The 13,430-nt window shown below is 67.7% G+C and overlaps 1 protein-coding gene across 1 annotated transcript in view; it reads right to left on the minus strand.

Moving 5' to 3' along the window:
* Window positions 1-336: 336 nt before the first annotated feature.
* USP43 (ubiquitin specific peptidase 43) overlaps window positions 337-13,430 on the minus strand; it is an 84,722-nt gene continuing 71,628 nt past the window's right edge. Inside the window, 7 exon segments of the mRNA XM_075903490.2 lie at window positions 337-1,736; window positions 2,624-2,773; window positions 3,617-3,775; window positions 5,571-5,919; window positions 6,936-7,065; window positions 7,612-7,689; window positions 12,544-12,647. Coding sequence (XP_075759605.2) covers window positions 733-1,736; window positions 2,624-2,773; window positions 3,617-3,775; window positions 5,571-5,919; window positions 6,936-7,065; window positions 7,612-7,689; window positions 12,544-12,647 — 1,974 coding nt within the window. The 3' untranslated portion in view covers window positions 337-732.

The following is a 13,430-nucleotide window of genomic DNA, read 5'->3' on the forward strand; positions in this document are numbered from 1 at the left end:
GTCTGTATATCTGTGTGTGTGTGAGTGCGTGTCTGTCTGTCTGTATATCTGTGTGTGTGTGAGTGCCTTCAAACTGCCCCCTCCCTCCCCCCACCTGCCACGACCAGCCCCTGCCCGAGCGGGAGCAGATCTGTGGCTGTGTCCATCCCCCCCCCCCCGCTGTAGAAAAGCGGGTCTGGGCAGAAACGCATCTGCAGGGTGCAGCTGTGTGTCCTAGTGGTGAGAGCAGAGGGGGGGCTTGCAAATTCACCTCCCAGCCCAGCACTGATCCCCGTGTACTGCCCAGAGCCCAGCGGGGCGCTCGCCTGCCGGGGCTCTGAGGAAGGCTCTGCAGACCCCAGTGTGCGCGGCCAGCCGGGCCTGAGCACCCAGCTCCAGCGGAGACTTTATTGCATAGACCTCGGTGCGCATCCCCCCGCCCCCCGGTACGAAAAATAGTCGCCTTTTACAAAACACAAAGTGCCGGGGACCCGACGGGACTAGAACTCTCCGTGCCCAGAATAAACCCTCCCCCGCCCCACGGCCCCCTCCTGCTAAGGCACAGGCTGTGCAGGGGCACCAGGGCCGGGGCGCGGCCTCAGCAGCCCTAGGGACAGAGAGTGGGCCCCACCCCCAGGGACCCTGGGAGCCCAGCGATGGGAGCAAGGTGGCCTCTCCGGAACCCCGGCCCCTGCCTAGGGACTGTCCGTTTCCTCCCTCCCAGCCGCGCTCCGTCTGGCCCCGGCCGCCTGGTCAGAAGCTGGATTCAGGCACTGGCTTCCTCCGGCCCAGCGAGGCCGTGTGGTCCCTGGCCCTCGGCAGGGTGCCGGAGGCCGCCTTCTCCACGGGCGCGCTGCGGCTGTGCTTCTGGAGGGAGGCCGCCCTGCGCAGGGCCCCCTCGGCCTTGCCGGGGATGCTGGCAGAGCTCTGCGAGCGCTTGATGTCCACCTCGGAGCGGCTGAGCCGGCCGTTGGCCCTGCGCTCGCTGCTGGCGCTCGGGGGGCCGTTGCACAGCGACGTCCGGGAGGAGCCCATGGCCGGCTCCGAGTCGCTAGGCCGCTTGGGCTCCTTCCTCAGGAAGCCCGGCCGGAAGACGGCGAACTTCCCTTCGGGCTGCCTCTCCGCCTCAGGCTCCCTGCCGTGCCCCCCGGCCTGGGCGGGGGTTCTTTGGTCGAGGTCCCTGCCCCGGCCCGGCGCCCCTTTGGCCCTCAGGGAGCTGTGTGGGTGGGGCAAGGAGCCCGTGCGGGCCGCCCCATTGGAGCTGACTTTGCCCCCCTGGCTCTTTGGCTCCTCGGCTCTCCGGGGGCCCCCCGCGGTGGCTGTTCTCTGCGGCTGGCCCGTGTCCTCCTTTGGTTTGCTGCTCCGCCTCAGGGTCCCGGCCTTCTCGGCAGCCAGGGATGCTCTTTCGTGGCTCTCCGTGGCACCCCCCAGGGCGCCTTGGGAGTTCCTGCTGGCCCCGTGGTCCTCCCCCGTCGTGGCCGGGTTCACCGGCGGCCTCGCCAGGGCTGGGGTGTTCTCGCTGCCCACGGCGCCTGTCATGAGGGGGACGATGGACTCCTTGGTGTACCGGGGCCTGCGCCCGGACTCGAGGTACTCCACCAGCTCCCCGGACGTGGCCTGCGGCCGCTCTCTGACTGCAAAGGACCAGCGGAGGGGGGCTGGCTTGGTCGCCCCGAGCCTGGGCTTGGTGGGAGACTCTTTCATGCTGACACTGCGCCCCTGAATGCCGCGCACCAGGGGCCGCGCCTCGAAGCCTCCTGCAAGAGAAAGCGGCAGGTTGGTGGGAGCCCACAAGAGCAGACCAGCTCCAGGTGCTCCCTCCATGATGGGCACCGGGGGCAGCTGGGGATGGGCACAGCGCCTCCAAGAGCTGCTGAAGCTGCCCACGAGCGAGCCAGGGCAGGCCCCAGCCGGCAGCGTGAGCTAGTGGCTAGGGACCTTGGCCAGGGAGCCAGGAGAACTGGGGTCTAGTCTTGGAGTGACCTCGGGCACGTCACTAAGTGCCTCTCGTCCGCCTAGGCCCTTCCCTTGGCCCTGCCCCTGAATGCCCAGTGCCCGCTGCGGGGGGGGCACCAGACGACGCTACCCGCGGGGTCCAGGTCCCAGGAGCCAGCTGAATGGCTCGGCCGGCCCTCTGGTGCAGGCAGCGCACCGGAGCATGGACCAGCCGCCCTGGCGTCTGCCAGCCACAGGGGCTGCACGGCTGGGGCGGGGGCAGCCGGGCAGGGTTAACCCCCCATGCGCCAGGGGCCCGTTGGCTTGGGAGTCCTGGCTCGAGGCGCTGCCCCAGCGTGCCAAGCCTGGCGCTGCCACGGGGCCGGGGCCTGGGGAGAAGGGCAGCTCCTGGTCTTCAGCAGAGCTAGAAAACGGGGCCTCTCCAGGCTTCTGCCCGAGGGGGAGTAAACGGAGCCCCAGTGCCCCTCATTCGCTGCCAATGGCCCGGCCAGGCCGGGGGGTTACTGGGAATGAGCTGGGGGGGATAAAACGGGCCTCCCCTGAGTCCCTTCCCCGGCGCCAGCCGACTGCCTGGGTCCCCCCAGCCGGTGCCCTTGGGGGCCGGTGCTGCTCTGCGACCCGAGGGGGGTCTCCGTTGACAGGGCCGGGCCCCGGCTGCCCCGGGGGTCGGGCTGGGAGCAGCACCCACCTTTCTCCTGGCTGGCTGCGGCGTCGGAGAAGACGGGCGAGTCGGGGGCCGTGGGGAGGGAGGGGCAGGCCGTGGAGCTGCGGGACCCCAGGCTCTCCCGCTTGCTGAGCCGTGCGAGCCAGTGATCCGACACGGAGGAGCTGGTGGAGCCTGCAGAGGAACCCAGAGAGCCGGCGGGAGCCGCGTGACCGGGGCACAGAGCCAGTGGGGTGCTGGGGGCCCAAAAGGCTCCAGCCCCTTCCCCTGCCCTGGCACGGAGCGGTACACGGCCCCAGGGACCTCTGGGTGCGGAGTGGGCCCCGTGCAGAGATCCCCAGGGGCCTTGGGGGGTGCTGGACCAGGCCCCCAGTAGGTAGCCAGGTGCCAACCTGGCTGTTTGGTTGCAATGTGGAGGGCACACAATGGCTGTTGTGTAGCTGCTGGCCCGGCCAGAGTCAGGGGGTCGCCCATGCCCGCCCACTAGACCCGCGTGCATGCTTTGAGGTTGTGTGTGTGTGTGTGTGTGTGTGTGTGTACTTTGTGGTTGTTTTTGTGTGTGTGCGCTTGCATGCTTTGTGGTTGTGTGTGCTTTGTGGTTGCGCATGTGTATACTTTGGTTGCACGTGTGCGTATACACTTTGTTGTGTGTGTGTGCGCTTTGTGGTTAAATGTGCATATGTGCTTTGTGATTGTGTGTGTGCGCGTGCATGCATTTTGATTGCGTGTGTACTTTGCGGTTGCGTGTGTGCGCATGTGCTTTGGGGTTGTGTATGTGTGCGTTTTGGTTGAGTGTGTGTGTACTTTGTGGTTGTGTGTATGTGCGTGCTTTGTGGTTGTATATGTGTGCGTGCATGCGTTTTGGTTGCGTGTGTGTACTTTGTGATTGCATGTGCATGTGTGCTATGTGGTTGGGTGTGCACGTGCCGGTCAGTGTGTACTCTGTGCACGCCTGGTGGCATGCCCATCCTGGCGGGCGGTGCCAGGGCCGTGCCAGGGAGTCAGGCGCGGACCCACCTCGCAGGGAGCTGCCGGCCGACCAGCTGGGGATGACGTTGCGGCGCTGGTAGAAGAGGATGTAGGCGCCCCGGGTGCAGACCTCGTCCTCCGGGACCGGCTCCACGGCGCTGTCGTCGTAGCCGTACCAGCGCCCGTCCAGCGAGTTCCTGCAGTAGGCTGGGCCGAGAGCGCGGCGGGGTGAGCCGGGGGCCGAGAGCGCGGCGGGGGGAGCCGGGGGCCGAGAGCGCGGCGGGGGGAGCCGGGGGCCGAGAGCGCGGCGGGGTGAGCCGGGGGCCGAGAGCACGGCGGGGGGAGCCGGGGGCCGAGAGCGCGGCGGGGGGAGCCGGGGGCCGAGAGCGCGGCGGGGGGAGCCGGGGGCCGAGAGCGCGGCGGGGGGAGCCGGGGGCCGAGAGCGCGGCGGGGGGAGCCGGGGGCCAAGAGCGCGGCTCCCAACAACAGGGGATCCTGCTGGGCGCGCTCCCCCGTGGGGCCCCCACTCCACACGGCACCCGGCGTGCTCCCCCGTGCGGGGTGCACTCACATGTGTGGTGCCTGCCTCGCACGGTGCCCAGCGCACTCCCCCATACAGCCCCCGTCACGGTGCCCAAAACACTTCCTGGTGCAGCCCCCGCCCCGCACAGTGCCTGGCGCACTCCCCATGCGGGGTGCACTCACCCACCTCGCACAGTGCCCATAGCACTCACCCGCATAGTGCCCACCTCGCACAGTGCCCATAGCACTCACCCGCATAGTGCCCACCTCGCACAGTGCCCATAGCACTCACCCGCATAGTGCCCACCTCGCACAGTGCCCATAGCACTCACCCGCATAGTGCCCACCTCACACGGTGCCCGGCACACTCACCTGCGTAGTGCCCACCCACATGGCACCCTGCTCACTCCCCCATGAGGGGTGCACTCACATGTGTAGTGCCTGCCTCGCACGGTGCCCAGTGCACTCCCTGGTGCAGCCCCTGCCCCGCACAGTGCCTGGTGCACTCACCCACATAGCACCCACCTTGCACATTGACTGGTGCACTCACCCGCGTAGCGCCCGCCTTGCACGTTGCCCGGTGCACTCACCCTCGTAGGGCCCGCCTTGCACAGTGCACAGTGCACTCACTCGCGTAGCACCCGGCTCCCACAGTGCCCAGTGCACTCACCCGTGCAGCGCCTACCTCGCACGGTGCCTGGTGCACTCACCTGCCTCACACAGTGCCCGGCGCACTGACCCGCACAGCACCCGCCTTGCACGGTGCCCAGCAAACTCACCGGAGCAGCGCCCACCTCCCATGGTGCCCGGCGCACTCACCCGCATAGGGCCCGCCTCGCACAGTGCTCAGCGCACTCACCCATGTAGTGTCCGCTTCCCATGGTGCCCGGTGCACTCACCCGCACAGTGCATGCATCGCATGGTGCCCAGCGCACTCACCTGTAGTGCCGCCTTGCACGGTGCCCAGCGCACTCACCCGCGTCATGCCCAGCACACTCACCCGTGTAGTGCCTGCCTCGCACGGTGCCCGGCACACTCACCCGTGTAGTGCCCGCCTCGCACAGTGCCCGGCACACTCACCCGTGTAGTGCCTGCCTCGCACGGTGCCCGGCACACTCACCCGTGTAGTGCCTGCCTCGCACGGTGCCCGGCACACTCACCCGTGTAGTGCCCGCCTCGCACAGTGCCCGGCGCACTCACCCGTGTAGTGCCCGCCTCGCACGGTGCCTGGCGCACTCACCCGTGTAGTGCCTGCCTCGCACGGTGCCCGGCACACTCACCCGTGTAGTGCCTGCCTCGCACGGTGCCCGGCACACTCACCCGTGTAGTGCCTGCCTCGCACGGTGCCCGGCGCACTCACCCGTGTAGTGCCCGCCTCGCACGGTGCCTGGCGCACTCACCCGTGTAGTGCCCGCCTCGCACGGTGCCCGGCGCACTCACCCGTGTAGTGCCCGCCTCGCACGGTGCCCGGCGCACTCACCCGTGTAGTGCCCGCCCTGCATGCTGCCGTGGTGGTTGCAGACGGCGTACAGGTCGTAGAGGGAGTCGAGCTGGCAGCCGTGGGACAGGTACGGAGGCCGCTTCCACGCCGCCCACGGGCCCGGTGCCTGCTTCCCGGCCTGGCTCCGCTGGGCCACGTGGGGGGCCATGTTGAGGCCGCGCAGGGGGAAGCGGACCAGGGTGGAGAGCTTGGTCCTGCGCTCGCCCGCCTGCCGGAACCGCTTCAGGTGGATGAGGAGGATGTCGGGCAGCGTCCAGAGGCTCAGCTTCACCACGCCCTGCTGCAGCACCTGGCAGTGCGGGCACCGCCAGGCGTCATCGGGGGCCAGCTGGGGACACAAGACACCAGGACTGGGGGCTCCTCACGGAGAGAGGGGGCAGTGCAGGGTTCAGCCGACAGCAGGCACATCCCCCCGCCCCCGCCACTGGGCTGCACGCCCTGGCCACAAAGAGCAGAGACCCTCTAGGGCTTTAGGCTAGAGGAGAATCCCCTGCTCTACAGGGCCTATGACACACAGAGGAGCCATTCCGACTGCATCCAGGGGAGGGCGGCATCACAGGGACAGTAGCCAGCTCGCTCTGGGTATGACCCCAGGACGGCCGACCCACTGATCTCCCCCCGGGGACTGTTTTCACCCCCTTGCTGCTACCCCAACCAATTCCAGGCCCCCCCCCAGCTGCCGCAGGAGAGGCCCAGAGCCCTGCAGGAGGGTGGGGGCGTGAGAGCCACGGGCTGTGGGGAAGCAGCCGTAGGAATGAGCCCTGGAGTGGAGCGGTCGGCCAAGCCACCCTGCCTGTCAGTACCAGACTGGCTCGGACCGTGGCAGGGCCCTCTGCCCCGGCAGGCAGGACAGTGGAACCCACCCTGGGGAGGGTCTCAGCCGGCAAGGCCTGGGCTCCCCAGCATCCCAGCGGGTGTGGAGGCAGCAATGTCTCCTGGCCGGGCCATGCCCCCTGTACCCACTGGGCTCCGGGTGCCACAGCGCCATCCCTCCAGCAGGATTCGTCCAGCAGGGAAGCTCAGCTCCCAGCGCCTGTCTGGCCTGGCTCAGGCTCAGCGAGGAAGGCCGGGGCTCCCCTCACAGGGCCGGGGGCTCTCCGGGTCCAGGCAGGGCAGCGGGTTCACTCCACACCCCACCCTGGCCCCCTGAACCAGCATGCGGCCGAAGCACCGAGGCAGGGCAGGGCTAAAGCCGACCAACGGGCCCCATGCGCCACCCACTGAGAAGAGCCAGGGCAGCACCCTGGGGTGCTCGTCTGTCACCCAGTGCCCCAGATGGCCCAGCGCAAAGGGCAGCGCCCGGCCCAGGGGGCATGGCTGTCCCCCGTCCCGCAGGGCACGTACCTGCTCCTCCTTGGTGTAGAGCTGGAAGCACTCGTCCAGGGTGCAGCTGTGCTGTTGCTGCTGGGCCTGCTGCTGCAGCTGCACGCTCTCGCTGTCCTGCACCACCTCCTCTTGGATGCTGCCGAACAGGCTGCGAAGGCCAGGGAGGGGTTGGTGGGGGCAGCAGCCACTGTGCCCACCTTGGGCGCAGACTCCACTCGCTTTGGCGCACCGTGACAGCAGCCAGCACCTGCCCTGCCCTTCCCGAGCCAGCCACCGGGAATTGCCTCCAGATCATGAGGCGGTGAGTTCCGCAGGTCGAGTTACAGTAAGACCCTCCTAAGTGACGGGTCCCCAGTGGCCAACACTGCCCAGTACGCGGGTGGGAAGTCAGGGTCCAGCCCAAGAGAGTCACCACTGCCAGTGATGTGGGGACGTGAGCCGCTTCAAAGGGCCAACGTTCAGACCCCAAGTGAGGCTGCCAGGCTGGGCCAATACTAAGGCGCCTGGCTCTGGGGGGTGACACGCAGAGCCCCGGGTCCTGGTGTGAGGCCTGCAGCTGGCTGAGGGCCGAGCACTGAGGGGAACCGAGCCGTTTTCTTCTGGCCGTGGCGCCCCGTGTCTGAGCCCAGCCCCGGCCCGGAGCCAGACCTGCCGCCTCGGCTCAGGGGCTCTCCCGCCGCGGCTCTGGACTCACCGCTCTTTGGCGCTCAGGTCCCACTCCACCACCAGCTTGACGTGGGGGGGCTCGCCGGGGCCGCAGCTCTGCAGCGCTCTGCGGGGACAAGGGCAGGCGTGAGCGGGAGGGAGCCCTGCGGGGTGGCGCTGGCAGCAGGTTCCCCCTGCCCCCCCGCCCTGTGTGAGACCCTGCAGGGAGCCAGCCAGCCCCCTGGCCGCAGCCTCACGCGTCCCTGGAGCCCTGGCCCTGCCCCGCGGTGGAGCGGCGGCGACTCCGGCAAGGGGCCCGTCCACGGAGCGATTACGGCCGGCCCACCAGCCTCCCGGCATCCGTCCTGCCAGCACCAGGCCTGGGAAGCGAAGGGGGGCTCCCAGCCACGGCCCCACGGCCCCAGCCCGCTCCAGACACACGGAGATCCCAGCGGTGACGCCGTCCGCTGAACCCTTGTGCACGTGGCCAGGGGCCGCCAAGAGCCTCAAAGCAGGATCTCACCCCTCCCACTCCAGGGAGCTCAGCCGTGGCACCCCATGCTGCAGGGGAGCCGCGTGGAACTCGCCTGGCCCCAGGCCCCCCCGCGCTCTGTGCCCTGCCTGCGAGGCGCCCCCATCCCCCGGCTACGCTCGATACACGCCGGGGGGCTGCCCCGGGGCCGGGTCGATTGTGCCGCCCGCCGGAGGGCGCGAAGGCAGCGAGGGACGAAGCCACCCGGAGGCAGGGCGGCCCCACTCACCCGCTGCGTCCCGGGCTGACGCCGACGGCAGACGTTCGCCCTGGGTCTGTGCAGCGCCTGGCGCGCCAGGGTCCAGGGCTCCTGGGCAGGCCCACCGAGCCAATAGCCACTGGGCGCTGGCTCCGACAGGACGGTTTGCACCGGGGGGCGGGGTCTCCCCTCGGGCCAGGTGGGCAGCAACGTGCTGGCCCCGATCCGGCACACCTGGCCGGCGGCTGTCACTGGGGAGAGCCCTGGTCCGGGCCTCGGCTCTGGCCGTGCGGTGAGCTCAAGGACTGTGCGCCCGTCCTGGGGACGGCCGGAGGGAAGGCTCCCGCGCCAAGCAGCCATGAGGGGCAGAGAGGGGACGGGGGGCAGGGGAGCCCCCCATCAGAACACGGCCTGGCAGGGAATGAGCCCCCCTGTAATCCCCGGAAGGGCCAGCAGGTGGCAGACGCCTCCCAGACAAGCTGCTTGCTCCATTATCCGAGCCGGAGCCCGGCGATGGAGGGTTGCTTCCACCCCTGGTTGCCACCGAGAAGGCGCCCGAGCGCTCAGCCCCGTGCAGCCGGGCTGCTCCCCTCTGGGCCTCGAAGGCCGGGCCCGGAGGAGACCACGGAGTCTGCAGGCGGATGCATGAGCTCCGAAAAGGCTGCCCTCTGTCTCGCCCAGCCCGTGAGCCCCAGTGACCCCTCCGCCCCCAGCGGGCCTGAGCGCAGCTGCCTGTGCTGGCGCCTTGTGAGTGGTCCCCGGGGCCAGAGAGCGGGGCTGCCCCGCTGGCTGGGCCTGGCTCCTGTGCCGGGATACGGCACGTGGGGCGCCTGGTGCCGGGACCCCGTGAGCCGGGCTGCAGCGGCCGGAGCAGGCCCCAGCTGGCAGGAGCTGCTGTTTCCCGGGGAGTCCAGGGCAGGCTCCCTCTTCCAGCCCACCAGCCATCGTCCCCTGGCTGCCAACCCTGGCTCCCTGTGGCTGATCTCTGCAATCCCTTAGGAGCTGCAACCAGCCCCCCGCGACTGGGCCCTGCTGCATGAGCCCCTGCTCCCCCTCCCAGAGTGCACACCTCTCCCGGGCACACACGGGGCACCCCCATTCTCAGATGGGCCCCGTCCTGGGGACAGGGCTGCCCTACACCCCTCCCTGTGGGTGGTGCTGCCAAGGCACAGCACCAAGAGGAGTCTGGCCTGACACTGACAAAGTGCAGATGCCACGGTGATGGGCAATTAGTCATGGAGAACACTGGTGTGAGACAATCCTGTGAGAACGCAGCAATAACAAAGGTACTGGTGCGAGAGGATCCTGGGAGAATGCAGCAATACAAAGACACTAGTGCGAGAGGATCCTGTGAGAACGCAGCAATAACAAAGGTACTGGTGCGAGAGGATCCTGTGAGAACGCAGCAATACAAAGACACTAGTGCGAGAGGATCCTGTGAGAACGCAGCAATACAAAGACACTAGTGCGAGAGGATCCTGTGAGAACGCAGCAATAACAAAGGTACTGGTGCGAGAGGATCCTGTGAGAACGCAGCAATACAAAGACACTAGTGCGAGAGGATCCTGTGAGAACGCAGCAATAACAAAGGTACTGGTGCGAGAGGATCCTGTGAGAACGCAGCAATACAAAGACACTAGTGCGAGAGGATCCTGTGAGAACGCAGCAATACAAAGACACTAGTGCGAGAGGATCCTGTGAGAATGCAGTGGTTCAAGGGCAGTAGTGCAACAGGATCATTCCAGAATCCAGTGGTGGAAAGGCACAAGTGTGACAGGATTATCTGTGAATACGGCAGTGCACTCACTAGTGACAGGATCACATGTGAATACGGTGGTGCAAAGCCACTAGTGACAGGATCACATGTGAATACGGTGGTGCAAAGCCACTAGTGACAGGATCACATGTGAATACGGCAGTGCAGTCACTAGTGACAGGATCACGTGTGAATACGGTGGTGCAAAGGAAGTCGTGACAGGATCGTTGTACGCTCTACAATGACACCACCCAGCGACTCAGTGGCGGCAGCATTCTGTGCCCTCATGGACGCTGGCTGCCCCTCACCCTACGCTAGCTAGGAAGGGCTCGGCTGTCGGTGCTGGTGCTGCAGCAGCTGCAGAGGGATCTGCACTGGGACCACAAGTCCTGCCTGGCCATCCCAGCCGCCAGGCCCAGTATAAAAGTTCACCTGGAGCAAGCAAGTCCTTGCCTGGAAGAAATCAAAGCCTGAGCTGGAGCGGAGGAGCGAGGCCTCGGCTGCCTCCCCGTGCTCTGCCCCAGGACGCGGGCGCCCGGCAGTGTCCACAGGCAGAGCCCCACTTCCTCCCTGCTTACTTCGTGGCTGCAGAGAGAACCCATGGCAGGTAGCAGGGACGGCCACTGCCCGCCAGCTGAGCCAGGGCCGGCCTCGGGGAGCAGGGTTACAGGCACGTCCGGGGGGTCGCTGATTTCAGGGCAGGGGGCTGAGGCCAGGTCCCTCCGGCCCAGGTTTCTTGCAGAGAGGAGCAGATAGGGACCAGCTCCCCAAAGCGCACTGGGGCTGGGGGGGGTTGCCGGGGGGGCTGCCAAGCGCTGCGGACAGATTCCAGGCCCAGCCGCTTCTGCAGCCACACTCCTCCGAGGAGTGAGCACCACTTCCAAACGCGGCCGCTTCGCCCGGGGCGAGGTGGGAACGGCGCTCTGGGGGAGGAGCCAGGCCGGATGCGAGCAGGGCGGGGCCGTGTCGTTATTGTTTGACGCCGCTCAAAGGGCAGAGTCTGCGCCTGGCCCGGCAGGGGCGGCGAGCTGGCCCCAGCAGCAGCAGGAGGACATAGAAACCGGGAAGGGAAACGGCCCCGTGCCCTGCTTGTGCACACGGCACAGCGCCGATCACTGCCCGGGGCTGTTTGCCTGCAGATCTGACAGTGCTTTGCAAATACGGGGCAGCAGCGTTAACCCCTGAACAGAAAGGGAAATTGAGGCAGGGAGGTGCAGTGACTTGCAGTCACCCAGGGAGACAGTGGCTGGCCCAAGGAAAGGCCCCAAGTCTCCTGATGCTTGGTGGGGTGTGTAACTCCTCACACACACTGCCGCTCCCCTGCGCCAGCCTGGAGACCCTCCGGAGCGCCCCTCCCCCCCGGCAGGCAGCGGAGTCTCCCAGGGCGTGTCACTCCCAGCGATCTCGCTGCAGAATCCCGCCCAGGAGCCCGTCACGGCTCCCAGGGACAATCCGCGTGAGGGACATGCCAAAGGGAGCTGGGGGCGAGGATGGATCTGTGCAGCGCCGAGCGCCCGGGCAGCCAGAGGGGCCCTGTGGAGCTCAGCGTCCAGCAGCAGTGATGCAGCGGATAGCAGCCCGCCAGCACCGCCGCAATAAACTCGGACACACGGTGCTGCGAGGGGCCTCTTGCCGGAGGGGCTCCCAGGCCTGCTGCTGCTCCCTCCGGGGGCCGGCAAGGAGCAGAGCGGAGGGCAAGCCCTAGTCCTGAGCCCAGCGGGGCGCACCAGCCACCTCCGGGGCACCGAGTGTGACCGAGAGCCGGGCACGGGCTGCCGAAGGAGCCAACGGCAGGATTTTCTTTGCGGCAAAGTGAAGCCAGCGAGAAACGCTTCCCGATAAACAGCCCAACACCCAGCTGGGCCTTCGGGGGCCTCCCCACATTGCACCCCCGGCCACGAAGGGCAGCAGGAGTGGAAGCTAGATCCTGCTGCTTCCGCATCACAGGCCCTCCAGTCCAGCTAAAGGAAAATCTTTCTGGGTGCCTAGCAGTACGGGGCCAATGACACGCAGCCGAGCAGTTCTGATCGCACCCAGCAGAGGGCAGCACTCTCCCCTAACCCTGGCCAGCTGATGACAGGACGCAGCGAGTAACCCTTTTCGGAAGGGAAACGTCTGAGATACCCAGACAGCTGTTAAATAAACGCTCCCGCCAGCACAGGGCAGGCTAGTGACACCCCCACATCAGAGGCCTTGCTGGTGGGAGGTGGGTCTGGGATCCAGGCGAGGAGGGGAAAGCCCAGGGCTGTCTGGGGAGCCGCCGCGGGAATTCAGCTTGTCTCACTTGGCCTGAAATCTAGTCCCAGCCCCGGCCCTGGTCCCTCCTCCCCCTCAGGCCCGGCCTGTGCCCCCCGGGCTGGTCCTCCTCCCTCCATCCTCTGGCCCCCGCGTCTGACCCCGGCCCTGGTCCCTCCGCCCCAGGCCTGTCCCTGGCTCTGGTCCCTCCAGTGGCCCCTGGCTCAGCTGCTTCCATCCCGGCGGGGGGGCCTCTTACCTGTCGACAGCGGGGTGGGAGAGCGGCCTGCCGTCCTCGGGGGAGAGGTAGCTACAAGCCACGGAGCCTCCGGCAACCCGCACCCGGAACAGGTCCCCCAGGCTCTGCGAAAGAGAAGCACAGAGACTGAGGATCCCTCTTCGGCAGCCCCTCCCCACAGCACTTCCCTTCAAAGGCCCCCCAGAGCACTTGCCCGGCCAGAGGAGAAATGCAGCTGCCTCTGGGGAGGAGCACAGCTGGTGCCAGCAAAGGGCTCTGCCGGGTTGCAGGGGCAGCGAAGCTGGTCACTCTGGCTGCCAGCCCATGGGGGAGTCCGGGAATCACGCGGGACACACCGGGGGCAGGGAGGGGCCGGGTTCCTGCAAGCCGTTGCGTGGATCGAGAAGGCCTGGTGCATGCTGGGACTGGAAGCCCATTAACACAAGGGGCTGGTGGAACCCAGGGCCTGCCTGTGGCCAAGGCAAACCCCAGCCCCTCGCCCCACAGGGACAATCCAACCCCCGGTGCCCAGGCGCCCTGCAGCTGGCGTTTAGCCAGGGGACACTCGGCACCGCTCCAGGCTGGCGCCGGGTTAGCGCCTTCACCGCCCTGCCACCTGGCACCCTGTGCTCCACGTGGGCTCCTTGGAGGCAGGAGCTGGGCGCGACTGCACCTCAAAGGCTAGAGATGGGCCCAGCCCTGCTGGCAACTCCCCCCCCCCCCCCCAGCTGCCCCTCCACCCGTGGCCCAGCGCATCAGCAGCTCCTGCATTTCACACCCGTGCATCCCCGCTGGCCTCAAGAATCCAGTGCTCACCTGCCCCCACCGCACCCAGCCAGGCGCCTAGAGAACGGAAAGGCTCCGTTATCCCCGAGCGCACCTGGCGCCTGTGGTGCAGGGATGCCGCC

The sequence above is a fragment of the Pelodiscus sinensis genome, chromosome 20 (genome assembly GCF_052426305.1).
Source record: "Pelodiscus sinensis isolate ZL-2025 chromosome 20, ASM5242630v1, whole genome shotgun sequence".
NCBI lineage: Eukaryota > Metazoa > Chordata > Testudines > Trionychidae > Pelodiscus > Pelodiscus sinensis.